Source organism: Anomalospiza imberbis, chromosome 5 (assembly GCF_031753505.1).
Source record: "Anomalospiza imberbis isolate Cuckoo-Finch-1a 21T00152 chromosome 5, ASM3175350v1, whole genome shotgun sequence".
NCBI classification, from domain to species: Eukaryota; Metazoa; Chordata; class Aves; order Passeriformes; family Viduidae; genus Anomalospiza; species Anomalospiza imberbis.
The window spans coordinates 64,109,908-64,137,834 of NC_089685.1; the positions used below are offsets into that span (position 1 = coordinate 64,109,908).

Genomic DNA, 27,927 nt, shown 5'->3' on the forward strand with positions numbered 1-27,927 from the left:
AGTTTCCCAGCCATCAGCCCCAATGCTAGATGGCCATGTTCATCCCCAAGGCTTCCTTCTCCACTTTCAGCTCAGCAGCTCTGGACTGCTGAACTTCATCTGCTGCAAGATTTCTGTCCCCACCCACCAGAACCCCTGCCTAAGCCACCCATGATCTGAACTCCCTTGATCCAGACCCTTGTCCCTCTCCATGCTGAAGTTATTCCACACACCGAGGCACATAGTAAGGCATCCCCCCACTGCCACTTGCATGCCTCTGTCCACTGAGCTTCTCTTAGGACTTCCTCCTGTATTTCTTTCCACATGCCTTGTGCTCTTGGATGTGAGTGCCAGTATTACAGGCTCACAACATGTGTTTCACATGGGCATTTCTAGACCATGCCTAAGCATGGAATTATGAAGTGAAAATCTGTGAACAGCTTCATGGCTAGGTGTCCTGCATGCATCAACCCCCAGCACACAGCCCTCCTAACAGAGGAGGACTAACCCCACCACAAAGACTGGTAGTAGGACAAACAGTTCCAGATTGGCCCAGGAGGACTAAAGGAAGGAGAGTTTTGCCCCCTTACATAACTCGAGGTTTCAAGGGTTCCCTGTAGCAGCAGGCACCTTGGTACCTTGCACTGTGCCTGCGTAAGCACGGTGGCTGCAGGCGAGGGAACTTGGGCAACGCTGTCTGGGAAGCAGAGGGAGGGAGGGATCAGTGTCCAAAGTGCAAGAAGGGCCATGCTGGCAGTGAACTCTGGCAGTGCTGAGGTACTGAGATCCATCCTGGGATGGTCAGTCACCTCTAAAGAAGTGTCCAAACAAAACTAAACAAATTCATCTAAGCCCTCAAGGACACCCAAGCTACTCTAAAAGCACAACAATCTGGGTGAGCTTAGCCCGGTCAGTTTTTCGTGCTGGTTAACACAGCAGGGAGAAGGAAAGGAAACGCAAGCCTGACCCTGGCTCAGGTTGTGGAGCTGGGCTTGTTTTCTTGGTCATATGCAGCTGATTCGCTATCGGGGAAAAGCACTGCTCTCAGAAACGAAAGAGAAAGCAGATAACTATCTTCATGTGACAAAACAGGCTGTGTCACCAGCCAGCACATGATCGGCAGCAGCCACAGAACCGCTTGGCTCCTAGAACGGCACCACAGCCCTCTCCAGCGTGTTTCAGCTCCATACCCACCCAGATGGGCAGCCCGTAAGTATCCTCCACTGAGACCCCACTTTTTTAATGGCATTGGCATTGGGGAGAACTGCCAGGAGAAGTGGTGTTGCAGGGTGCAGATGTCTTGGAGGGTCCTTCCCCTGCTTTTAGACGCTTTAAGGGCAGCTCCCCCACAGTCTGTTGCATTTGCTGCTGGTTGGTTTCTGTTTGCCAGCAATCCTCAGTTTGTCAGCGGCCTTTCTTCACCCATGGTTTCTCTGCAGCTAATCCTGCCGGAAGGGCAAAGACGATCCGGATAGCTGGGGTGGGGAGGTGGTGAAGGGACAGGACAGATGTCTTGAAGTGTCACGTCCAAAACTTGACACTTTCCCATCAGTCTTGTACAGCATTTCTCCCCTCAGCAGCCAGGGACAGGGGAGGCGAGCAAGTCAAACTGTCTGGGGGGCTCTTCAGTGCAAAAGGAAATGCCCATTCCCTCGGCTCTTTGCCCTCAGCCCCACTGCAGCGGCATCCAGTGGCTCACTGAGATGCTCGTCCCTGCACAGAGGCCAGATCCTGTGCCACAGCTGTGTCCCTTCCTGTTCCCTTGCCCAGGTGCTCTGCCAGCTGCTTGCTGGAGGAAGGCACAGCCCCAGCCTGGCAAGGTTGCCCACCTGCCTGTGAGCAGCAGAGGAAAGGGCTGTGCAGTCCTGAAAGCACGGAGGGTGCCTAGGAGCCTTATCTCCCCCACAAAGACCTCAGGGAGCTCCTGAGCCATTCACATAGGGCCTCTCTCTGCCAGGGAGCCCGAGACTCTCCTATGGTGAAACCCAGTGCTTCCATCAATGCCAGTCCAGGAACAAGGAGGCTGACTTCAGGCTGGGGCTCACTGTGCCATGTTCAGGTTCCTCTTTCTTGCACCTCTGAGGAAGAGCCAGAGAGTCTCCTATCCAAAGGCACAGACACTCCTTAGAGGCAGCGAGTCTGTCTCTGTCTGGGAAAAACCCAAGCTGTACACTGAGTGAAAGCTCCTTCCTGTTTGTCCCTTGCTTCTCAGCCAGGCTGCTGCCAAACCTACCTCAGTGATGAGCTGCAGAGCTCACAAATGTCCTGTCTGTGGCTGCACTGTGGCAGGGTGCCAGGTCTCAGCCTTCACTGCCTCCAGGCCAGTTCTCTATCCAGCTGGCACAGGGCCATCCCAGGCATGTTTCTGGTCCTATCAGTCACACGTAGGGACAGGGATTTACCTACTGGGTTGGGCTGGGCAGGGGAGGCAGCAGGAGGCAAAGATGCCAAATATTTGACCGTGAAGAGAGGGACATCACTGGGAAAATATGTCCTTAAACACATGAGCCTCAAAGCAGAGGAGAGGGCAGAGATACCATGGTCTTTCCCCAGGTCTCCATACATGCAGAGATCACATAGCAGCACAGGCTCTCTGAGGAGGCTGTGTTACCATATGTTACCATAAGCCTGAAAGGAACTTAATTCTCTGTCCCCTCTCTAGTAAACATGTGCAACTAGGACAATTTTTAATAGCTTTTACATTTTATGGATGCCGAGGGAGTGAGCGTGAGACGACTGAACAAAAAGCCACGTTTCTACAAGCCTGCCTTCCTTAGGAAACTGGTCTAAAAAATACAACAGTAAGGGTTGGTGGGTGAGCGGGGCCAAGAGTCAGCTGGGCTGTAGTAGTCCCAGCCCTGAGGTCTAACAGAAACCCCTGGAGACCTGGTCAGCCAGCCAAGCTCCAAGTGCAGCTTGTTCTTCCTCTGAGGGAAAGGCAGGACAGCAGGAAGAACAATGAGTGGTGTGAGCCCTTGCGAACAGGGAGAGGAAAAGCAGCAATGCCTGGGTGCAGGAGACCATGTGTAAGACAGACAAACCAAGGGACAATACTAGGGGAAATACAAACCATGGTGAAATTACATCTGGTGGAGGTCTCATTTTGCAGCACACTCTGTGCCCAAGCATAGATATTTTCCTGGTTGCTTGTGTCTTCATTGCAGATTCAGAACAATGGGCATCCTCCATGTGACCTACCAGTCTCTCCAGAAGCCTTTTGAGAAGAAGCCCTCCAAGGGAGGCTACAAGAAGTGAGGGGAAAGTGACCAGAGGAAGTAGGTTGGTGTCTGATGCTGTGACCTCTCTTCCATGCTGTGTGTGTGCTTCTCCTGGGAGAAGTTTGGGACTGAGAAGCTTCATCTTTGTGCTTATTAAACAGAGGTGCCTCATGTCCAAGTTTCCAGGGAGAGATGAGGAGTGGGAGGGGAAGGCTAAAAGGTCTCTATTCACCAGCACTGCCACCAGGCACTGAGTACAGATTGAGTGGAGTCTCTCCTGGCACTCTAAAAAGTCAGAGCCTGTACCAAATTCACAATCAGCTTGGGGTGATGATCTAGAAGGACGTCCAGGATATCACAGATTCACAGACTATTCTGAACTGGAAGGACCCAGAGTCCAGTTCTTAAGTAAATGATATACCACTGGGTAATAGGCAGTGGAGGGGGCCAATGTGCACTTCTTAAAGGAAAGTGGTAAATTATTCTCAGCAGATAAAGCTTGTCGGAGGGTGGAAGAGTTAATTGCAAAGCCTCAAGCCTGAGGCTGGGCTTGAAGCCAAGGTCTCTTGAGTCCTGTGTTTATGCCTTTCTGCAGACCTGGGTGCACAGTGCTTCAATGGCATGTGGCCCTGCAGCCAGTAATAGCCTTTCCTGATGTCACTTCCCTGTTTTTCAGCGTGAAGCAGAAGCCTGCAGGGCGGCACTAGAGGACAGTACACGGTGTTCCAGAGCTATAGGACAAGGGCAGGGAGGCAAGGGGAGCCCTGCAGTTCAGATCCTGTCATGTCTGCACTTTATTCAGTAGTCCAAAGATCACAAGGGATGTCCTTGTCTGATAAAAACTGAAAGAAAGGCATTATCCCAGATAGCTCTTATCCTGCTTCTTACCAGACAGCAGTTTTTCTCTCCCCCCATCCCTGCAATTTGCATTATGGTGAGACCATGATGATGCAAAGGACATGTGTGGAGCTGAGTCATACTCTCCTCCCAGTACTGGTCCACATATGGGACACCATTAAGCCACCTTTGCTGTGACCAGAAGTGCACCAAATTCACCCCCCTCAACCCAGTAACACATGTGCAGCACGGTCCTAGGCAGGACTGAGACACTCCTGTTCTGTTTGCAAGGGGAATCCCTAGACCCCAACCATAAGGCTCAGAGCCCATCTTGGGAAGGGTGCCTTAAGAGGCAACAACTGAGGGGTCCCCCCCTTCATGTTTTGCTACAGGTATCCCCACAGCAGCTTTTACCACGGTACCAAGAAAGCATGCAGGATGAAAGACCCAGGATGGGTCTGCTGCAACAGAGGTGCACCAAGAACCTGCTCCTCGTGCTGACTTTACTGGAGGCTGTTGGAACCTTGGCCTTGATGTCCTACGCACTGCTGTACGAAGCCGGAAACCTGGTGAACCTCCCTGACAAACGCATTGGCTTTTACAACTTCTGCCTGTGGAACGATACAGCCGGGGAGCAGCAGTGCCTGGACACCAAGCATCTACAGGCAATGGGCATCAGTCTACTACAACTGGGTCTAGCCAGGGTTTGTGTGTATACCTGTCTGGTCTTCATCCTCTTCCACCTCCCTTTTGTTCTAAATGTGAATTGCACGGGGCAGAGAGAAGGATGGAAGATGATCCGCATCATACCCTTCATCAAGATGATAATGCTGTCTGGAGGCCTGGGTATGTTTCTTTTACAAACCTCGCAGTGGATTCGTCCCTCTGATTTCACTGGAGGCTTCCTGGCACTGCTTGGGACTCAGGCTCTGCTACTGCTCCAGATTCTCACTACCACTGTGTACCTCCAGCTGGGCCAAGCACACACATATGTGTCAAAACCATTTAATTGAGGAAGCCCTGCCCACTAAGATTTGACAGTGAAGAAAATGCAAGAGCTATTTAAAATAGTAATCCAAATAGAGCTTTACTCCCTAGCAAAAATCTGATTCCCAGTCCAAAGGCTCATGTTGAGCCAAGCTCTGGTACAATGCTGTGTGCAGCGCTCCTGCATCAAGCTGCAGCAGACACCAACAGCCACAGCACAGAAGCTTCCCAGGTACAACAGCGTGTAACACCCCTCAGCTTGGGGCACAGCATCAAAGTGACAGCACTTCTGGCTTCAAAGAGCAGTGAAGGTAGCAGTACCAGCATACAGTGGACACAGCCCTCTGCTTATACATAGTATAAGTAAAAAAAGTTGCTAGTATCTCATTGTATGTGATTAAATCTGTAATTAACTAACAAAATGCTTTTAATACCTTTGCCCTACCATATAACAAAGATAAAGGGAGTTTAGAAACAGGATCTGTAGATTACGTTTAACTAGGAACTAACAAATGTTCAGGAAAATGTAACCAAACAGGTAAATTCTTTGTAAGCAGACTGGATATATATCACTTAAAATAAATAAGCAGCCAATCAACAACCAACCTTCAAGGCTGTGAAGAAAGCCATTTAGGACGATACAGAAATAACACCAGAAAGAACCCGTTTTGGAGTTTGAAAACAAGATAACAGACTGAGCATGCACCAACTAAGAAAGTGCAATAAAAGGACAAGTGATGAAGACGATTAAACGTCCACCAAAAACCCTTACAGGGGGTAGTAATAACCCCTAAAGGACATTAGATGGCAGAAAAGACTGAAATACTTAACTTCGGTTTGTATAATTTTTCAAAACAGGCGTTTTATGTTATTGATTTTTCTGTGTAATGAATATGTAACAGCCTTGTAAGTATAAGCTGCATTAATTCATCCAGTGGCTGGGAGAACTCACATAAATAAAGAATGCCTGCTTAACAGTGATATTCTTTGCAGGGAAGTGAATTTGTTTCAAGGGACATGAGGGTCTGTTTTCTCTTGGTTCTCTTGCCTTGGTGGGGATGAGGCTGGTGATGCTGATTTGACTGATTCTTCATTTTCATACATACTGTCACAGCTGGCCTCATGTGGTTTGTTTGTCCTCTTTTTGGATCAGGAAGAGGATGCTGAGGCATCTTCATCCCTTCCTAGACCCCCATGCACTCTGCCATGGGGTCAGCCCCCTCAGGGCAGTCCCGGCCCCTGCCAGTCTGCACCCACACATCTTCCTCGGCATTGGGAAGACTGCTGGAGTCTGGAGGCAAACTCAGCACCAGGCCCAGTGGGAACAGCCTGCCAGGCCCCACTGCAGCTGTGACAGAGGGACCACAAGGACAAGGGGGCCCCAAAGGCTGAACCGTGACCATGCAGCTCTGCCAGCAAAGGTCTTCCAGGTCAGCAACTCCCTGCTCCCCTCCATGCCCAACACCAACCCACCAAAGGGATACTCAGAGAAACACAAATGTCCTGTTTAATCTGTCCATGCTGTGAAATGTGAAACAGAAATGAACACATCCTAATCTGGAGCCAAATCCCACCGAGCCCAGCACAGAGTGGGAGAACTGAGTACCTCCTTTCTTTCCCCCTCTGGCCTTCCTGGGTATCCTACAGCAGATGGATGCACAGCCCTCCTCCCACGGTTCTCAGGGCTGCGGGAGGAGACACCCTCCCCATGGTGCCCTCTTCTCCTGGGAAGTCAAAGATGTTAGCTGAAAAAGATCTCCCTGACGTATTTCAGGACATCGTCCTCAGAGTTCTTCCCGTCTGGCTTCTCTGCGTCAGCACCAGCACCAGGAGGGCATGGAAGTGCCGGACCGTGGTCACTGCTTCCATCCCTGTTGGCCGTGCTTCCAGGAACCTCGTTTGGTGTTGGCGGGAGCTCCTGCTCCTCTTCGCTCCTGGACCGGGCATTCTCTTCACCTTCCTCGCACTGTAGATTCTGACCAGAGGGAAAAAGACAAGTGCCGGCCGTGCATGACTTCACGCCGGGAGCACCCCAAGGAGTAGGAGGGCAGCCCACCATCCCCGTGAGCCGAGCCTCGCCAGGCCCCAGGCCCGCGGTTCGGCTCTGCGGCGCCCGGCAGGGTGCAAAGGCAGCCGCGCCGCTGGGACAGAGAGGAAGGGACCGGGAAGGCCACGCGGCACCCGGCAGCGCCCTCCGACCCGCCTAGAGAGGGGCCGCCAGGGAGCCACGGGCAGCAGCGCTCCCTGCTCGTCCTCCGGAGCCCTGCTGTGCTCCGGTACGGCCAGGGCCGCGTCTCCACCTCCGGAGGTCCCGGCTCACCTCGGCCAGGATCGCCAGGGCCACCTCCACCAGCTCCGCCTCGTTCATGCAGTACAGCGCCGCCGGCCTGGGCAGTGAACAGGGGAGGCTCAGCGCGGGCAGCGCCCGGGCTCACCCTCCTGCCCGCTGCCCCCCCGCCCCAGCGGCGCTACCTGCGCCCCGCCGCCGCCCGCCGCCGCCGCCCGGCCCTGGGCGACGGGGCCGCCGCCGCCCGCTCGTCCCCCGCCGCCCCCATCCAGGCCGGGAGCTGCCGCGGCCGCGCGCCCGCCGCCATGCCCGGGCGGGGCGGTGCCGCCGGGGCGCCTTCCGCCCGTCACACCGAGGCTGCTTCCCCCCCCGACCGGGAGTGCGGGGGAGCTGGAAAAGCAGCCCCAGGCCGCCCTTAAACACAAGTCACGACAGAGCCCCGTGTTTGATCAGGCAGGCAGGCAGTCCGTGAGGCCGCTCGTCCCACGATATTCCGTCAAGGAGCAAACATGGCTCTGGGCCAGCTGCGGAGCAGACGGCACGTTTGGAACGACGCGTGCCAGCCTCCGGGCCCCTGGGGCAGCCCGGCGGGCCGGGCCCGGCGTCGCCCCCGAGCGCTCGGTTACGGTGCCGCGGTGACGCCCCGAGCGCGCCCGCCGGTGCCGGGGCGCCCCCTGCAGGCCCGGGCGCGCAGGGCAGCAGCGCTCCGCCGGAGCGGCGGGGACTTGGGCCGGCAAGCGAGGAGAGAGCGGAGCCTGGGCCCGGGACGGAGTACAATCCCCTCTGGGAATACAGCACGTTGAGCATTGTTCTAGCAAAACAACGTGTTCATTCCTTCGCTCCAGGCTTCTGGCACAGTATCAGTGTTGTGCTAGTGCACCATTTTGCATAGCAGCCTTGAACTGGCACATGTTTTTTATACTTACTTTCCCTGTTTGGGGGTTTTGTTTTGCTTTTAGTCCTACTTATGAAGCAAACCTGAAGTAGTCTCTCTCCAGAAATCTCAATTGACCCTCTGTGAGGGCTGGAAGATAACATCTGGATGAAAGCAACATCTGTGGGAGTGTTCAAGACCAGGTTGAATGGGGCTTTGGACAACCTGGTCTAGTGGAAGGTGGCCATGCTCATTGCAGAGTTGGAACAAGAAGAGCTTTAGGTCCTTTCCAACCCAGACCTTTTTGTAATTTTGTAATTCTAAATTCTAAAGACTCTATGCAATGTAGTCAACACTGCAGGGCTTGGAATACAGCCACAGTCTTTCTTGGCCTTTTGAGAGGCAAACAAAGGCTCCCATTTGAGAGCTCTCTAAACACTAAGACTAACGCTGGGAATTCCTGAAGCCAGTTCAAAGTCAGCACTTGGATTTGAGGGGACATTAGCTCAGACTGGCATGAAGAGCAGCTGCACCATCAGAATCACATCCCACTGAGGTGGAAACCCTGTACTTAGATGTCAGTCTGGCAGGGGACCTGTTAATCTTGGAGAATGGAAGGTGGGGTTATCAGATGTGTATAGTCAGCAGGAGCAAGTTACTCCATGGACAACAGGTAGCTGTAGCATGAACATGCCTCTAGTGAGGATTTCAGTATCCAGCAGTGTCGCCCTTGAACAGCTGTCTGTGGGTATGGCTACCCATATGGCTCATGAATGGCTGTTCATTTTCCAGCAGGGTGTACGCTCTGCCAAGGAACAACAGTACAACAAACTCCCAACACAGGCCAAAGACAAAAGCAGCAGAAAGCTCCATGGCAAGGTGTAAGCAGATGAAATGTATCTGCTTAGTCCATTCAAAGACTATGCAATACCTGAGCACAGCACTTGCCCTGATGTTGGGGGGCTTAGGGGGAGAGACAGCTTCAGTGACAGAGAGCCCTATACAGGGCCAGACTGGTCTTGGCCTCCCTCCCCCTCTCCACCATCAGGTAGCTGCTAAGCATTATGTAGCTTCTGAACTCCAACACAAGTATTTCAAAGTCTGACTCAGGATTTCTGCTCTGGTTGGTAGCAGATACCTATGGCAAGGTAACACAATACATTCAAGCAAATGCAGTTGTTTTTGGTCCTGGATGTCTGGTTCACCCTGGTGAAAGCACAAGGGTTTTTTGCATGCAGGAGACTTGGCACATCACTGCCCTCACCACCCTCCATGTTTTGCAGCAACTGCTGAACAAAGCATAGAGTTCAAATGCAAGTGAATATTTTCTTTTTACAGAAAAAAACAAATAAAAACAAATTAACAAAATCGTAACAACAAATGTTATACCCAAAGAATACTCTGGTTTCTCATCAGCCTTTCCAGTTTGAGTCATCTTATTGTCATGCACTGTGCTGCCTCATGCTTGCTTCCTCCAGCCTCACCTTCTTCTGCAGAACCCTGACGTGACCACAGCCTTTTAGCACGTGCTACTCAAGACTCCCTAACAGAGGGAAGTCCAGCTGCCACAATGGATTAGTGGAGACTTATTTTTAAGTGCTGCCACTGATCCAGTCCCATACTGGCATTCTGTTGCACAGTGGTTTGGCAAATATATTTATCAAGAGGCAAAAACTACAATGAGAAGAGGGACTTTGCCTTCTCTCCCATGCAGTTTGTTCCAGTGAGTTAACACTGGTTTTGTCAGGTCTATTGCTCTTCCCCCCTTCAGTACTGTCCAGGTTAAGATTTTTGAGCCAGTAAGGTTGTTAATTTAATTTTCCCATCCATAGAAGCAGTGAGGCAGGTCCCGCAGTCCATGGCTGTGCTCCAATCCACTGTGACAACAGGAGCTCGGTGTCCTCCCAGGGAAAGGCAGCTCTCCAGAACCTTTTCCTCACCATTTAACTAAAAAGAAGGAAAGCATAAGATTTTAAGAAGGTAAGTTTCTGCAGTGGGGGCAATACACCTGACAAAACAAACCAAAGCCTGATACAGACTTCATATCTTTAAGAACATGCATAAGTAAGCAGAAAATCAGTGAGATACTGAGATGTGTGTAGTACACACATGAAAGGAAGCTTCCACTCTCACTACAGAACGTTCTCAAGCAGCTCAACTTCTGACATCAACTGAACTGCACTAATTAACAAGGCAGGCTAAGAGCATACACTGATGAGAAGCAAATAAGCCTAAGCTATTAGCTCATGTTAGTTCAAGTGCTCTGAGTGCCCCAAATGCAAAGTAAAAATTCCATCTAATCTACCTTGCAAGAGCATGGGCATGTGATCAGTAACACTTGTTACTGAAGCACAGAAATTTGGGCACTCAGATACATTCAGCCTTACTCTTCGTTTAATTTCAGTTCACAGTAAGGGAAGAGGATCAGGCTGGGTCCAACACAGAATCAGCAGGCACAGAAGGCAGACTGAACATAAGCACCAGTCAACAATCATACACTTTGCACTGAAGTGGCATGCATCCATGTATTAAAAAGTAATTAAAACTTTGTCCTAGTCACTTGGACACTAAAAGCTAAGCTTTAAGAAGGAGCACAAATACTCCAGCTACATACATAGGACCCAAACACTTGCTGTACATTAGACACTGCTAAAATGCACACTGTGTGAAACTGAGTGGCAGCTTTGACTGAGCAAGGATGGATATGTACTGCTTAAGAACCTCCAGGGGCTGCTGCTGTACACTTGTAATTAACAGAAGCTTGTATGGATATTTAAGGGTACTCCCCATCACTTCTCAGACTTACCTTAAAAATTACTCCCCCAGTAGAAGAACATGTCAACATGTAATTGCCCTCAGAGTCAAAAGCAAAAAGCCGTCCTCGTGGGAACTGGACTTGCTTGTAGCCACTGTACCCAGACAGAATAAAAGGACCTGTAGCTTCCCTGGGAAGGTCATACTCAGACACCTTCAAGCCACTTTTATGGATATTCCACTGAATAAACTAGAATGAGAAGAAGAGATGACAAAAGCCTATAATGAAATTAACTGGGATGCAAGTGGAGTTGCCATTTTTTGATTTTAAGCAAAATAGTGGTATTCCTCACAAACAGAGGATGGCATTTTGACATCTATATCTAAGTGGCTATATTAATAAAACACAGGCTGCCAAGGCTGTAAGAGTGCCTTCTATCCAAGTAAAGATATGCTCTGCCTTCAGGTCCCTCCCTGAGTCACACCTCTACTGCTGAAGACTGAGGAACTGCAGAAATCAAAGTGTTTATTATCAACAACAGGGAGCTGTTGACGAGATTTATGCAATGTGGTCAAGGATATGCTTCCCTGTGAATCCCAGATCTCAAATGTGGTGATCTCAGGGGCAGAGAAAGGTCATCCTCACATGGATTATCTAGGAAAGGGATGTCACCAACAGGAGGATTTGCATACAAGGTCAAACACAGCTCCAACTATTAATACATTTTTCAGCCACTCTCTCTGCAGATCGCGTGGAGCAGGGTGGTACTGCACCACCCTGCTAACCTAAGACTGCAGTTAGCAGCCCACATTTCATCCAGAATCTGAGCGTATTTTTACAATTGTCCCCACCATATGGGGAAGACTCCAGAAGTGACCTCTCAGCCAGCTGACCAGTAGGAGGTCATCCATAGCCTACCTTGCCATCCTCGCCTATGCTGTAGACTGTGTTCTCATCATAGCTGAACTCGACAGAGTAGACCTCCCCATCATGTGCCTTCCAGCTCATGGCGCACTCGTGCTGCTGCATATCTGAGGGGAGAACCAGTACTGAACACTCCTCGTACTCACACAGAGCTGAGGTGAGGAGAGGGAGGTCTTTTATGTTCCTGAGGTCTCTGAGCCAGCCCTCCAAACCAGCCTGGGGGAGCCCAAACCAGTCCCAGCACCCTGTGCCTATACTCCTGCTCTCACTTTGGCCACAAAAATCATTGTCTGTAACTACTCGACTTTACAGGGCTCTTCATACACTCACTGTCAACTGCAGGCATTCTGCATCCAAGCACCACTGGCACTCCTCCTCCCCTTGTTATCCTGCCCATCCTCCCAGCTGCTGACAGCTCTGTCCTCCCAAAGACCTGGGACTGCAGCCTCCACCTCTGCCAGAAGCAGATTCCCCATTCAAAGGTAGGAGGCCTGAACTGCCTGTATTGCAAGGACAGGCTGAAGATAATAAAAACCTGAGAAACACAAATTGCTCCCAAAAGAAGGACTTGAATTTAAATGGAAGGTCTCACATTAACTGCTTTCCTCATGACTCAGCCTCTAGTGGTACTGCTATCTGGCACAGCACAAGACCACATGGCTTAAGGGCAAATTCACTCTCTTCTTCAGGAGGAGAGAAACAACAAATCCAGCAGCACTACCAGGGTCTCCAGCCAATGTCCTTCAGAAAAAGTCTATGTCAATTCATTCCTGAGAGCTCCTGTGGAGACAATAGCTTCCACCTTGGTCTCCAAGCATATCCTATAGCTGCCTCCCTGCTATGGGCAGTCAGCTGAGGAATAGGGACCATCTCACTACTCAGTTTCACAGAAATATTTAAGTTAGAAAAAACCTCCAAAATAATCAAGCCCACCTGTTACTTTAATACTGCCAGCTACACCACTATACTATACTCTTAAGTGCCACATCTGTAACATCTTTTAAATACGTCCAGGCATGGTGACTCCAGCACTTTCCTGGGCAGCCTGCTCCAGTGCTTGACAATCCCTTTAGTGACAGAAGTTTTCCTAATATCCAATCTAAACTTCCCTTGATGCTGCTTGAGACAGTTTCCTCCTGTCTGATCCCTTGTTACCTGGGAGAAGAGACTGACCCCCACCTGACTACAAACTCCTTTCAGGTAGTTGTAGAAAGCAGTAAGGTGTCCCCACAGTCTCCTTCTCCCTAAGCTAAAGAACCCCAGCTCCTGCAGCCACTCCTCATGTGCTCCAGACCCTTTACCAGGTTTGGTTTTGTTCTCTGGACACGCTTCAGCCCCACAATGTCTTTCATGCAGTGAGGGGCCCAAAACCCAACATGCTGTTTGAGGTGCAACCTCAGCAGTGCCAGGTGCAGGGGGACAATCCCTCTTCTTGCTGGCCACATTATTTGTGATACAAGCCCAGATGCCAGTCTTGGCCACCTGGCCTCACAGCTGGCTATCAAACAATATCCCCAGGTCCCTTCCCACTGTACCAAAGAGACGAACAATCCCATCTGCAGCCCCGGTGACCAGAAGGTTGCCATTGTGGTTGAAGGCTGTGCAGTTAATAGCAATGGGCTCAGGCTCCAGAGAGAACTGCAGCTGGAAGGGAAAATCTGCATTAATGCTGAGAAACGGAGCTGGGGGTGCTGAAGAGCTGAACTCCAGGGGAAGGAAGAAAGAAAGATGGTAATTATTAACAATAACTCTGGTTTGGAGCCCTACACCTCAATGACTACAGACTTCAAGGGTCTGGCAGCAGCATTTTACTGTGACACTAAACCAGCAATTCACCTCAGCCAAGCCACAGCTTTCTTGGCCATGGCCTCGAGGTTGCAAAACCAGCTTCTGGCAGGCATTAGCTTGAGTATGTTGCTTTCTCCTACATGTCAGGGACAGCACTTCACTTAAAAACAGGGAAGGCAAGGGAAACAGCAGCAATGAAAACCCTTCGGTACAGCTCAGCTGGAGAAAGCCTCAGCAAAGCATCGTTCAATCCACTTGGGATATTTCCAGTCACAAACTGTGCAGCCAGGATAGAAACAAGGCCATGGACTATTCTGAAGAATTCCTCAGAAAAATCCCAATGCACCAATAAAACAAAAAAACTTCACCCAATCCAGCAGCTACTTACATTATTTAATTTTATCCTGAATGTAACAGAGGGGAAAGGAGGAAGGAGGAAAAAGAAGGGTGTTGAAAAGAAAGTCAGCATAATTTAGAAAGAGGGCTCCTAGACATTGAAACAGAAGACATTCATTCTCAGCAAGCAGACTGAGAAAGGAAAGAAACCCAGCAAGTACCTGCTGTTTCATCGTCTTAGTGTCCCACAGTAGCAGCTTCCCAGGAACTTGGTTCATGCTTTTGCCCCCAGAGCTGATTACTGAGAAGTCAATGTGGGAGACAGGGCTCTGGGCTGCTGCAGAGCAGACGAAAGAGGCACCACTTGGGCTGCAGGCAAGCGAGAGGATCCTGAAACACAGGCACATGGTCTGAATCACCTCTCTCCTGCAGCTGCCTCAAGCAAAACACTCACCTACCAGCTCTCCCATTAAGACTCTGCAAGACAGGGTGCACTGTAAAGAAGGGCAGGATTCATGTGCTTAGTTTTTGAGTGCCTCCCATTTACCTGAACAGTTTTACACTGCTCAGGCAGGGACTGCCCTCTAGATGAAGGCTGGATAGTTCTGCAGATGCAAAAAAGCAGCAGGAACATTGAGATGTTTACTATTAAAACCAACACCATTTATTTATATACAGAAATCAGTATTCCAGAGTTACCTGGGCATGTCCTCATCAATGCTGATTTCACAGAGATTCTTCTTTGCTTCAGTGTCATAAAGACGAACTGTCCCGACCCCACTGCCAAGCAATAGCTTGAAACCAGCAAGGAAGTAGATGGAAAGAGTGTGAGAGAGCAGTACAATGACGCTGGCCAGCAACCACCAAGACTTAGTAACTTTTTTTCTATTTATGCATTCAGACTAAATACTACTCCATTATGGTACATCCTGTCTTCCTGTGCAATCACACTGAGTAGGACTACCCCAAAGCCACAGAAGTCAGAGTAAAAACCCTGCTTCCCAGTGAGAAAAAGATCTAATAGGCACCAAGGTGGCATAAACACCTCTTTCTAGATCATGGCTCAACCCTATGGGATGCAAAACATGTATGGAGTCTCAATATCTAGGGGTCCAAGGAAAGAGAAGCTTAAGGTTGTTAACTGTGTGCTAAAGAGAAAATCAAGCAGAAGCCAACTCCCTTCACCCATGGGAGGATGAAATCATCCAGAAGAGCTCACACATGCTTTATCAGTGGTGTTACAATTTCAATTAAAATTTAAGTCATGAAGAGATGCATTATAAAAGAAAATTGAGCAAGCCAGATCTTTGTCACTTCAGTGCCTAATTTGCTGGTGAATCCTACATGTATTTCAGAATGAAGAATCTTTCCGTTAGCAAGAAAGAAATAAACTCCACAAAGCAGAAGCAACATCATCACAACAAACAAAGAGCGGCAACTGCATTGACAATTTGCTTTCTAAAAGCCAAAGAAGAGACAAGCTGTAGCACCAGGTCTTCACAGGTGGCATTTTATGGTTAGCAAGCCACATTGTCAGTGACAAAATGTGAAAAATACCACCTCATTTGCAGGCCAGCCTTCTCATACAGCCCTGTATCTGCCAAGGGAGGGCATGAAACAATAGCAACAGCTCAAGGACTCAAAGGAATGCATGTAATTTAAGGCTCCTCTCTAGTAACAGAACTAGAGAAAAAGGGATATAGGAAACATTTAAACTTCCATGTTATTTAAACAAGCTCCAAGCTCCTAATGCACACACAAACCCTCAGCTCTTAAGACACCAGTCTAGAACTGGCCATGGAGCTTTTTTCACACCTTTTTATGCACAAGTAAAATGCCACCCCCCACAACTCTATTTCCCCTTCTCTGCTGCTGGCTCAGGGTACGAGTGCAGGTCCACAGCTCTCTGCTGCAGGCCTCCAACAGGCTGTTGTACTCGGTTGTCTCTGCCTATCTTTGCAAGTTGCTGTGTGATCTGTATGAAGACAGGCATTTCTCTCAAAGGCACTACTATCCTGCAGCTGTACACACATTGCACTTCAGAATTTCTGTTTCAGGGCAAGCAGTGGGATGAACTCCTTGCTCAATACAAAGCATACACTCCCCACTCTAGTTCTTTTTGGACCCTAGAGGCTTTGGTCCCCCGTGTCCCCCTAGAAGTGGAAGCTAACTGCTGCCCCAATCTTATGCACAGTGCAGCTGTCTAGAAGTGAACATGCAACACGTAGCAACATGGCCCCAAGTCATCTGCTGCGCTTCCACATGCGGACTACTCACCAGCCGATCACGCTTGGTGGCCCATTCCAGGGACAGCAGTGGAGATTTGGAAATGGATGAAGCTTTCGTTTGCATTATGGGGTTAAAAGACCAGACTTTGATGACCCCATCCACATCCAAGCTGGCCACCCTCCGTCCAGAACAATCAACCCTGTGTGTAGAATGAAACTGATGGGATATTTTTCTCCCTCAAATTCTTAGATGTAACCCACTAATCCTTCCTTTCCTGGCCACACGCCAGTTCCTTCTGCAGGAATAAGAACTTCTTTGCACTACTTCCTGCTCACTTCACAGTAACTGGCACAACAAAGCCCACACATAAGCTCCAGACATAAAGCATAATGCCCTTAAGATCTGCTTTCCAAGGGAGTTTTTTCTTGGCTAGCATTGCCCAGTCACAAAGATCTCTGCTCAAAAATCTGTCCTTTTTCACAGGTAGCACAAGCTACATGCTATTTTCAGTCACACCAACTTGACTGCCCTACAACTGAGAGTACATGTCCAATGTGCTGGTCAGAACAGAGGCTGGGAGAAAGAGGCCAGACACAGCTGATCCTTCTGCAGAGGCTTGTACAAGACAGCCCTCTTCTGCCAGTGCATTACCTGCAGTACATGATGGATGAATGGTGCTCCCCATACTCCTCCTGGCTCAGGACGATGAAAGGCTGTTCCTGCCGAACTCCCACAGCCTCTGCACTGCTGCCAGGCATTTTGGTTGAAGTCTCTGTTTGCTCAGCATGCAGCTCTGAGCATGGTTCTGCCTCAGCTATGCTAGTATCTGTTTTCTTCTCAGCACTTTGGCCCTGAAGGAAGAAATCCTGTGTGAAATACAAGAAAGTAGCTCCATATCAAGCTCCTCAGCTACCCCAGCCTGCTGGGAGAAAAAAAAAAAAAAAGAAGCTGCAAAAAAACAGGAGCATTGTCAGCCCAACACTCCTTCTGCCAGGGACCTTTCTGAGTAGAAGATCATGTGTTGCACAACTGCACCATTTAATATGACCTGCTTAGTTGCTGAGTCCCTTATATGCCCCTCCCTGTGCCCAGCTATATACTTTCCTGTAGGAATTAAAAGAACTGCAACATTTCTAGCGTACCTCAGGCAATATCAGAGGCCCATTTACATGCCATTAGAGCACAGATTCACAAGAAAATAAACATATTTTGAGGAATTCTTGCATTCAGCAATATAAGTTAAGTCTGTACAATGTGCAGTTCAGCAAACCTGCACAAAATCTTGGCTTTCAAGCCCCAGTGAATGGATTATCTTCATCTGCCAGAGATTTAGATTGTGCACACTGGAGTCACCATTGCAGCCAACTGACTGATGACAACAGTAGAGCTGACACATGAGTCCAAAAGCTTAAGACCCAGTTTGACAGGGCAGACAGAACAAATGGAGTTTTAGGAAGTGACGGTATCTGGATGAGACAAGATCTGCACTGCAGAAATATTTGGAAGCAGCTTAGTCTTCTCTTGCTACCAGAAGTTGAACAAGAAGCAGATACAGCACATAAGGTGGAAATCCATCTGCTAGCATTCTTTTGATAAACCATCCTCTGAAAGTTAAATGTCCCCAAAATGGTATTGGTGTTGATGGTTATGAATTCCTGTTCTGTAACACATGCTTGCCTAATTTACAGTAGCTTCTCATCAGGACCAATGGATCAAGCACTACATAATCTAATCATCTGAAATCACAGAGCTGGAAAAGTCTGGGAAATAAATCCAAGAATTATTCTGATAGTTAATGTGGGGAGGTAACAACCAGTGAATGACAATCATGTGAAAGAAAACAGCACCATCTTTCAGTTTCCTTTTTGCTCACATGCTTTGAGTACAAGAGAAAGTTAAAGAGCTTGATAAGCTTCCCCAAGGGCACAAGGACCAATCTTTACACAGCCCAAAAATCACTGCCTTAACCTGGAACATTGTAGAAAAAATGAAGTGAAAGGAAACTTACTGGGAAATCAGGCTTTGCAATTTTCCAACCAATCCTGAAAGAGTTTTAGAGGAATCATGAATAAAAAAGTTCTCTTAAGGCCTTGAATGCTGAGTGATAGAGTAACATCTCTTTAACCAACACTCCCACACACAAAACAGCCACACATTGGCCAACAGGCAATAGTCCCTCAGCACTGTCTCTCCACAAGGCAGAATGTCTCATACAGACAAAATAACAACGGCTGAGATCCTGCCTGTGCTTTGTATTTTTTGACAACATTGCTGTTGAAAGCCAGACAACACACAGGTGAACAGAAGCAGTGTACTGACCTTCAGCAGTTAAAATTTAGGACATAGTTTTATTATTTCATTAGATTTTTAAGCAGGGCACACCCCCAGGCAAAACTACAACAGTAAAGAACAAAAAACTCCAAAAAGCAAATGTTGCTAGGAAAGCAACAAGTTCCATTCCTATCCAGGAAAATGTTATATTAGTTTTCATTGTCCCAGACAGAGCCTGTATAAATCAAGCATAAGAACCTACAGGAAAAGAACTCACTTTGGCTGGATGAGTGAGCCAAGTTCATTACCACTGAGGATTGGGGATTTTAACAAGGTGTTTGGACACAACCATTGAAAGTGAATGAAACCTTAATGAAGCCTCAGGACCAGGCTGTTGAAAACCATGGAGAAAAGAGACAATTCTTCTTCCACCTGAAATGCCAGTACTGATTAACTTCCAGAGACACAGAAATAAACCAAGAGCAGAAGGAGTTGATTAATTACAGATATTAAGGTTAACTTCCAGAGACACAGAAATAAACCAAGAGCAGAAGGAGTTGATTAATTACAGATATTAACCTTTGATACAGTTATTTCTGACTAGCAATTCCAAAGCTTAAAGGAAACACTTCCACTTGTTTCACCACTTAGTTTTACAGGAATACAAGCCTTCTGCCCCCCAGCCCTGCAGTGCTGACAGTACCTGGAAGGTCCCTTTTGACAACAGTTCCTTCCTTTCTTTCCCATGCTCTTGCAAGCGCTTCTGCCGCTGCTGCAGGGAACTGGACTCGCCTGCCACTAAACCACTGAAGTGGCTCTTCCCATCCTTACAGCTCACTGTTCCTTCTTTTCCTTTGGCACTCTGGAAAGCAGAGAAGTGATTGGGCAAAGTTATGCTTCTAGTAGGCTGCAGAACAAAGAGCAAAAGAAGCAGCAAAGCAACCAAGCACCTGCAAGGGCTCCACATATTGATAAGCTCTTAGATAACAACAGCTGTTCTTGTGCTGCATTCAGGCCCAGCATACATTTGCCAGGCAGAAAAGGACATTTAATTTTTCAGGTGGAAGCAAAAGCTTGGAGCGGTGCCATGCTGCAAGTTAACTCCTTGGAGACTGAGCAACTTTCAGCTGAGAATTACCTGGTGATTTGTTGTTTCTTTCTTCCCTAGCAGCATACTGCCAGTCTGCATTGGAGAAGCTCCACTTGAATGGGTTGGTCTGGAAGGGCCTTTTTTACTTTGGGAGAGAAAAGAGGACAGAAAGCCTCCCCGGGACTGAAGAGAATGTGCTGTACTTCTCTGATTGCAGGTCATATCACTAATGAAAAAAACAAAATACCACCAAACAGAGTATGAAAGTGAGGCAACCTGCCCAAAGACCACCCAGCTGAGTCAAGTGGCAGCTGTTTGAACCACTGGAACATTCATTTCCAAGCCAGTGCACCACTATGCACTAAAAACCTGTTAGTGCCTGGAGCAGGTCATTACAGTTACTGTAACCAAAAGCTCACTTCTCAGAGATGCCACTGAGACACTGAGCTCAGACTGTTGCTGAATCCCCTGTAGAGCCCCTTCCACTCCATCTGGTTTGTTTAGAAAGACCCGAAGGGAAAGACAGGGGAATTCAGATTTCTGTATAATTTATTCAGATAGGATTCTCAATTCAAAGCATAAAACAGACCTACTTTGAGAGACATTCAGTACCCAATATTTCACTGAACACCCTTTGATGAACAGCAGGTTATGTTGAACAATTTTATGGCACAAGCCTTCAATATCCCAAAATCCAGACCCAAAGAAAATAAGAGAGCTACAGCCCATTTCCATGATTATAAACACCTCCCTTCTCAGTCCACAATGCCAAGAGCAGCAGCTGCTTCCCAGAACACAACTGTCTGACCTCACTCTGCTACAGCTTCCTCTGAGAGCAGAGTGGCAGCAAGGGCAAGGGCAATACAATAATCCCCACTGTCTCTGTCCACTCCTCAAGGATGGAACTATTCTGCCAAAGCTGGGCTTTGGGTTAAGCAGAGACATGAAAATAAGCAACTGAACTGGTCCCCAAACTAAGAGATAAGGTGAACATGCAAGAAATGCCACTTCCTAGGCAAATTTTTCTAATTCAAATGGACAAAAATAAATACAGGAATAAATTACCTCATCTCTCATGTCACACTCCTCCATACATGCATATAGCATCAGGGCTTTCCACAAAGTTAAAAAACATATCACAAACTAAACTCTGTAGCCTGTACTACTGTGCAAAGACTGCAGAGCTGTCACCAAGATAGTTCAATAAACATTTAAGTCTATTTAATCAGACAAATTTTAGATTAAAACATTTTGTGTGTAGTACCTGCTACAACTTCTATCTGTCACTGGCAACAGGATAATTGAATCAATCCTATTCCTGTCCTGTACTGGAGTAAAAAAATAACAGTTAAAGAAGCTGTATCACTGTGTATGTTGCCTAATTTCCAGAGATAGGCACAAAATAGATGTAGCCATAAAACACACTTTTAACTGCAGCAAGTTCATGGGGAAATCTGTGCATAACTGAGCCTCACAGAAGAGAAGCTCTTTTCCCCGACTTTGCAAAAGCAAGAAACATCCCTGTGTAACAAGAATCCCTTTGGGTCATACAGTAACAGTATCTACAAAACAACACAGGGCATTCACCTATGGCACTGCAGGCACTCAAGTAAATTGGAATCAAAAGCCAGTCCACTTCATTTGAGCAATACTGCAGGTACTGCACTGCTTCCAGTGCCCTAGATGCTCAGAACACCTTGGTGCAATGCTGACAGCAGAGCAGAATCACTTCTATGTGTGCTTGGGCTCTCACTAGTTTGCAAGAACCTCCCAAAAGATGTGAGGGACACCTGTCATGAATTCCATTACACCTACTCAGGTCACCATAATTTCTGCCTGGATGTCTTTCTGCATTGAATCCCAGGGCAGGGGACATGGAAATGACCCTCCAGGAACCTCCCTGACCCAACAAAAGCAGCAGAGCCTCTCCCCAGCTCTTCTCCTGCAGGCACTCACAGCTCAGAGTCCCCTAGTCGATCCATGTTGGCCACATATGCAGGCAACTTGTGATGCAAAACTGTTTGTTCCACCTCCAGTTCCTCTTTCTTCATGCGGGAGGATTCAGCCTGCAGAGCAAACAGCTACGAGAGGAGAAAAGAGCCAAGTAAACACAGGGTCACTGAGATTCACCTCCTTCCCACTCAATGAAGTTGTTTACTCCTTTTATTTCATCAGGAGTGGGGGAAGGAAAAAAGTTGCTCTGACCAGCTGAACACCACATTAGTCCAATCAGTCAAAACAATCAGTACTTTAGGCACATGAAACTGGAGCCTACTTAAAACCCTTCATCCCTCTCCTCGGGTTGGCTGTGGGGACATTTGTGGTGCTGGGAAACAAGAGCTGGGCAGGGCAGAGCTTGCCAGTCCCTCTCCGTGCAGGCAGTTTGAGGCCAGGGCAACGCAGGCACGGAGCCTAGAAGGTAATCTTCTTCCCACAGCCAAGGGTTTGCTGAACCGGCAGGGTGCACCGAGGTCAGTGAAACCAGGTCACCCTGAAATCCAGCTCCATACCTTCTGCAACTCCTTCCTAAGCACGATAGTGAGATTTATCCCCACATCACGGAGAAAGAAAACCATCTCTTTTTCCCTTTAGTAGAGAGGAACCTCAGGATGCAGATTTCTGGAACAGATGTGGTTTATGCCTGTGACTCTTACACAGAGTTCCTCAGGCTTTTCTGTTTCTGTACATTTGTTTTTCTTTTTAACACAGTATTTAAGGAAAGAAAATACAGGGAGAAAAATGAGCTTTAGAAATCTAGCTTGCTATTTATGTATTTGCACTGCTTCAGCAGCATAAAACAGAATCACTACTTAATTTCAGCTAGCATAAAATTCCATATTTATTGACATCCTTTTTTAAAACCTGTATTCTAGAGGTAGCTGGTTCCCCCTCTGACCTGAGGAGTTGACTAAAAGGTAAAGTCTAGTTTTATTGCTGTCAATTTGCCAAAAAACTTTTATCTAGACTGCAAATGGTATCAGCCAACATGCAAAACACAAACCATAGGTTTAATCTGACTAAAAGTAAAAGATACAAAGTTTGAGGAAATAAAAGAGCTCTATTGCAAAACATACTTCATCCTCTGTCCCTATTCACTGACCATCTTTGCAGAACCTTCCTGTCAATGTTTGACTGACCTTCTAACTCCATACAGTACACAGTGACAAATCTTGGGTTTTTTCCCCAGCTGCCTCCTTTTTGAAATCAATTATTATATTTTACTTCTATTTCTAGGACAGTGTTGAACAGCTATTAAAACAGTACAAACAGGAAACACAACATTCAACATTTTTTTGTAACACAGGAGGTAAAGTACAAACTTTACTGAAGTATTTATTTATACCAAGAGCTTTTCTTGGTATGTTTGAGGAAGCGAAATTAAATTTTGGCTTGCATGAATAAGCCTTCCTACTTGTACGTGATAATCCCCATGTGATCTACAGTTTAGAAAGTTCTTAAACTGCAGATTTCACAAATTTCTCTAACAGAAGTTATACTTGGAAATGACTGACCGGTATTGCACCCTTTCTGTAAGTATCTGCTGATGATACTGTCAAACACAAGACTCGGAGCTTGGCAACATTTTGTCTGAACTAATAGACCCTTCTTATGGTTTACTATAAGATCTAGAGTTGGGAAACAGACATTCACAACATTTCCATTAGCTGGTCTAAATTGCTTTAAGTAGACATCAAACATGGCGAGGGGGCCATTTCAGAAGCAACAGTTTCTGTCTCTTTGCCAGAATTTACTGTCCATTTCTATTGCTTCTCTCTCTCTATCAGCTAAAATCTGGAAGCGACTGAATACTATTCACAAAATCAGCCATACTTCCTTTCCAAGCCATTCTATAACTCTATAACATACATCCTTAACCTGCCACCAGTTTCACCTTGTTTTGACTTTGCAGTGTAACAGAAAACAAGTTTGTATAGCATTCAGTATTCAAGTTTGTATACCTGTCAGACAGCACAGGGAGGAGAGACAATCAATCCTAAATACACATTTCACAATATGATGACAACCCTAAGTTTGCTGGAAACAATTGAAAGATAAATCAAAACAAAATAAAGGACTTAAAGAATCTGCCTTAGAATAACTGCATCAAACAGAACAGTTACAATATTCTCGAATGGATGGAATCAATTTTACAAAATTCACATCACACAGTCAGCAGCTAAAGAATGATCTCAGTTCTGACCTTATGCCGCAACGATTCATTTTCTTCTTGTATGAGACTGGTCCTGAGGCATTCAGCTTCAAAGTTCAGTATGACTGGAACTGGTAAGCGATGTTAAAGAAAACCGAGGTGATAACTTGTGTGCACCTGGCTTAATTCTAAAAGCCAGCACTCCATACTGGCCATGTCTCTGTAAGAACAAAGCTGCCCAGTCCATACAATTAGCAAAAAGTATGTGCACGACCAGAAGCTTAATTACTTAAGTCAACTTTTTACTTTGCTATTGCACAAACTATTTCATGTGGACTTTGCAAGGATTTTTAAATTATTTCTTTTTAGAGCCAGAAGTGGAGGGCATGACAGATTCTATTACTGCTTTACTGTACACTGAAGAAACAGTTCAAGATGAGCTGTATTCCAGCTGCAGCATAAGCCTGCCCATCACCAAACAAGACAGAACTCTGTAGTGTGGGGCTAAAAACTTATTCCTGCCAAAAATCAACTGCTCTATTATAATAAGCTGTCACTAGGCAATGTTGTGAACATAATGTACCCAAAGAAGGATTGAACAGAAGATGTCAGTACAGTTATGGATTATGACCCAAGCTTGTATGACTGTTTTGTACTATGTCAAGCAAAGAGTAAAATCATTTCAGAACAAGATGTGCACAAGATTTCTAGTGACTAGCATCAGGATGATTCAGCATCAGCAACAACCACAATTGTTTTGCCCAGGGAACACAACATAACATCAGATAATTGAGCAGTAACTATTCCAACACCCTCTGGTAAACATCAACTTTCTATTAAGTCTTGGCTGTAAAAAATCACCTGAAAGCAGGAAGTTCCATAGTACTATATCCTTGGCATAACTGTTGAAAGTATAACACCAGGGCAAGGGAGATTTAACTATTAGTTGCAAAGAAGGATATGCATGCACTGAAATAAGACGCTCAGGAAGTTGTGCAGAGACACGATGAACGTATCTGCCCACTGGCGTGAGAAATAGGTAGCAAAGGTGGGGTTGGAGTCTGGAGCGGGGAGGAAGGGCAGGACAAACCAATCCTTCCACTCTGCCTGGTTCTGGAGCTCAGAGGCCTGCTTGAGGAAAAACTCCTGCGCCTTGTCATTGCGGCCATTCTGAAACACAGCAAGAATAGGGCTCATACTTCGTTAATGCCACCAGATTAGGTCTAGGAACATTTGATTTATATTATAAACACAATAGCAACTATTTTCACCACCCTGACACAGCAAGAGGTTAATTACAGATTCACTAAGAAACAAAAGAATCCCAAATACACCAGGAGAAGCTCACAAATGCACTTAATCCAACCTTCTTTCTAGTCACCACAATCCTATTTAAGGCCGAGACCAATCGAACCGAACACACTGATTTCAGTTAAACCAGTGCAGAGTGCACTGACATGAGACATGAGCATTCATACACAGGACTAAAGTATAATTCAAATTACATAATGTCTACAGCACATACAGCTTGTAAAGGTTTCCATCTGACGCATTATTCAGACAGGACTGTCACACCTCAGGGTAAACACATGGCAAAACCAACCATGAAAAAGCACACTTCTGGAAAGATGTACTAGATTTTGACTCCTCCACCAACACCCAGATCTTCAGTCAGTGAATGGAACCAAGAAGAATCAAGGGGAGAACATACTCCATTGACTTTTCAGGGTTTGTTCAGAAAAAAATCTGTTTCATTTTAAGCTCATTATTTTCTGTCCTATTCATAGCAAACAAAAAGACATTCATTTTCTCTCCCACATTTCCCTGTTCTGGTTTGAACCTTGTGTTCTCTGCTAGCATCTAAGTTAACTGAGCAGGACTGAGCTAGCAGCATTGTTATCCTTTCTGAGGGAAACCTGTCTTTATGCGAGTGTGAATATCTTGCACCCAGCAAACCATGTTTCCCTGTTGCTCGAGTTCCCCTATCCTGCACACAAGCTCATCATGTGAGTCTGCAACCAACTCCATACTACACTGCTGATCATGACACATGAACTGCTTGTTCCTAATCCAGCAGGCCTGGCAGAGGCTCACAAAGGTAGTTTATTGCTTTGGTTTCAGAGACCAGGACCTTTATAAAGTAGCCTAAAAATCAAACACTACCTGAATAGCATGGACAAGGTAGTATCGGAATAAGCTGGTTTTCAGCTTGTTCACTGTTGGCCGATACACGTCTTCCAAACGGCTGAAAAGGCGTCGGTCCAGATAACTCCAGTAATCCCGCAGGGCAGCCAGATCGTAGCTCTGAACAAACTGCTGCAGCTGGTCCACTATCTTATCCACCTAAAGAGGGCAAAACAGGGAAGAAACAGGGAAGACTTCAGTCATGTGAGGGCTCTTGAGGCACAAGACTTTCTGTAACTTAGTGCTGAGAAGCTTTAACTGCGAAAGTAGTACGGTACAATCCTTATGCATTAGCTATTTTCTAATCCTGGAAACACTCTGCATTTTGCATTAGCATTCTTCCACTCTGCAGCACTTTACAAATGAAGGAAAAAGAAATATGACAGCGCATAGCCAAACAGATTTTGACAGAAATATCACATTTTGTTGAATCCAACTGAGGGAGTTTTTTGCAAGCAAGCAAAACTTTCCACCTCCTTTAAAAGTCTGTTGATAATAACAAAAAAAATTAATGTGATTAAATGTTTAAAACACAAGTGCAGCACCTGAAAAAAAAGTATTATTTTTAGACTAAAAGGAAAAATACCCGCATTTAGCCTAGAGAAAGAGGAAGTCAGTTCTGCTCCATTGCAATTTTTGAAGTACCTTTATCTTTAGTAACATCATCTACTAACACGGCAAACAAAATTTTGCAGAAGGATTTTTTTTGGCATTATGTCTCTTTGGAAATCATTTCTGCAATATGAATAAGGCAGAATGGTAGTGTGGGAATAGATTTTTGTTCAGTGGTTTCTGATGGCCAAGACAGGCATCAGAAAAAGAAAAAACTGCATCCTGTATAAAATTAAACTAAGGTTGTTTAATATGTGGTTTGCTCTCCCCTCACACTTAGTATCTTAGGACATACCCAACTTTTATCTCTGTGGCTTCCTACAGATATAGAAAACTAAAGTTTGTGACCCCAGCAGACCCTTCTTGGACAAAATTCAGATTAAGTCACCAGCAAAGTGCTGGTGTTTTAAAAAATAAAAGCAACACGCTTTATTAATGATAAAAGTAGCGCTTATATTGCTGGTCAAAGAAAAATCTGACTGTTCAAAGCACTACATTCAGTGCACAAAACTGCTGCTACAGGAACACAAAGCTCACAAAATGGACTGAAACTGTATTTTTGAGACTGGCAAATTCTGCGCCAATTTCCACGCGTTAGTCAAGGCAGCTGGCACTCAGGACATACAAACTAAAGAGCGGAGCTGTAAAGCCGCTGGATAAAAATCCCACGGCCGAGAAAATATGCAGGCAAAGGAATGTCTTCCTGCCCTCTCGGTCCGCGGCTCTCTTCCGTTCTTCTCGTCTCGAAGCCGACAATCCGTCCCCAGACGGCCGGGCTGGCCGGCGGCGCGGGGCGGCTGCCGGGAGCGGCAGCCCCCGGCTCGGAAGGCAGGCGAGGGGATGGAGCCCCCCGTCCTGCGCTGACGGCGCCCTGGAGCCGAGCGGGAGGGGAGCCCTCAGCCGGCTACAGCCCCCCGCCAGGAGGCTGCGCGTCGCTAAGCGGCGGCAGGGCGGGCCGGGCGGCTCCGGGATGCGGGATTCCGCCTGTGCGGCCGGCCGGGCCCCGGCGCCCAGCCCTGCCCAGCGGGGCCGGGGCGGCCGCTCTAGCGGGGAAGCGCGGAGGCTCCGAGGGCTCCCTCCGCCGCCAGGCCCGCTCCCCTCGCCCAGCCCCTGGAGCGCGAAGAGGCGCCCGCGGCCCGCCCGGGGAGCGCGTCCTCCTCGGGGCGCACCCGCGCCCAGCGCCCCGCCGGGAACGGGGACGCGGTCGCCGCTCACCCGGAAACCCTTCTCCCGGTCCGCCTTGATTTCGGCGTCCAGCTGCTTCAGGGCGGCGGTGAAGCCGCGGAAGAGCAGATACTCCCGCACCAGCTCGTCCGTCCGTTCCGCCGCCGCCGCCATGGGGGACCCGCGGCGCCGCCGGCTCCGCCCGCCCACGGGCGGGGCGGAGAGGGGAGGGGAGGGGATGA

The 27,927-nt window shown here is 47.4% G+C and overlaps 3 protein-coding genes across 8 annotated transcripts; 1 reads left to right on the forward strand and 2 right to left on the reverse strand.

Moving 5' to 3' along the window:
* Positions 1–673: 673 nt before the first annotated feature.
* TMEM140 (transmembrane protein 140) lies at positions 674–6,002 on the forward strand. Of its 3 annotated transcripts, none has more exons than XR_010999472.1 (3): positions 674–1,188; positions 3,144–3,262; positions 3,874–4,420. XR_010999472.1 is itself a non-coding variant. In XM_068191575.1 (3 exons), exon 3 carries the CDS (start codon positions 4,466–4,468, stop codon positions 5,045–5,047), a length of 582 nt encoding a protein of 193 aa, XP_068047676.1. In that variant the 5' UTR covers positions 704–1,188; positions 3,144–3,262; positions 4,427–4,465; the 3' UTR covers positions 5,048–6,002. The 3 variants fall into 3 exon arrangements, 2 of the variants coding, with proteins under 2 accessions (XP_068047676.1, XP_068047677.1); XM_068191575.1 differs by lacking the exon at positions 3,874–4,420 and adding an exon at positions 4,427–6,002 and having other exon boundaries at positions 704–1,188; XM_068191576.1 differs by lacking the exon at positions 3,874–4,420 and adding an exon at positions 4,427–6,002 and having other exon boundaries at positions 704–1,188; positions 3,144–3,258.
* A 508-nt stretch (positions 6,003–6,510) lies between these two features.
* CYREN (cell cycle regulator of NHEJ) lies at positions 6,511–7,861 on the reverse strand. The gene is made up of 3 exons (XM_068191577.1): positions 7,494–7,861; positions 7,342–7,408; positions 6,511–6,996 (listed from the first exon to the last, which is right to left on the reverse strand). Exons 1-3 carry the CDS (start codon positions 7,613–7,615, stop codon positions 6,763–6,765), a joined length of 423 nt encoding a protein of 140 aa, XP_068047678.1. The 5' UTR covers positions 7,616–7,861; the 3' UTR covers positions 6,511–6,762.
* Positions 7,862–9,874: 2,013 nt separating this feature from the next.
* On the reverse strand, positions 9,875–27,900 carry WDR91 (WD repeat domain 91). Of its 4 annotated transcripts, XM_068191578.1 has the most exons (15): positions 27,737–27,900; positions 25,889–26,068; positions 24,688–24,895; positions 23,777–23,859; positions 21,532–21,656; positions 19,624–19,801; positions 19,189–19,347; positions 16,866–17,065; positions 16,263–16,413; positions 14,685–14,779; positions 14,207–14,375; positions 13,397–13,505; positions 11,856–11,968; positions 10,989–11,186; positions 9,875–10,129 (listed from the first exon to the last, which is right to left on the reverse strand). In XM_068191578.1, exons 1-15 carry the CDS (start codon positions 27,857–27,859, stop codon positions 9,965–9,967), a joined length of 2,256 nt encoding a protein of 751 aa, XP_068047679.1. In that variant the 5' UTR covers positions 27,860–27,900; the 3' UTR covers positions 9,875–9,964. The 4 variants fall into 4 exon arrangements, with proteins under 4 accessions (XP_068047679.1, XP_068047682.1, XP_068047683.1 ...); XM_068191581.1 differs by lacking the exons at positions 23,777–23,859; positions 24,688–24,895; positions 25,889–26,068; positions 27,737–27,900 and adding an exon at positions 23,737–23,759; XM_068191582.1 differs by lacking the exons at positions 23,777–23,859; positions 24,688–24,895; positions 25,889–26,068; positions 27,737–27,900 and adding an exon at positions 22,650–22,673.
* Positions 27,901–27,927: the final 27 nt, after the last annotated feature.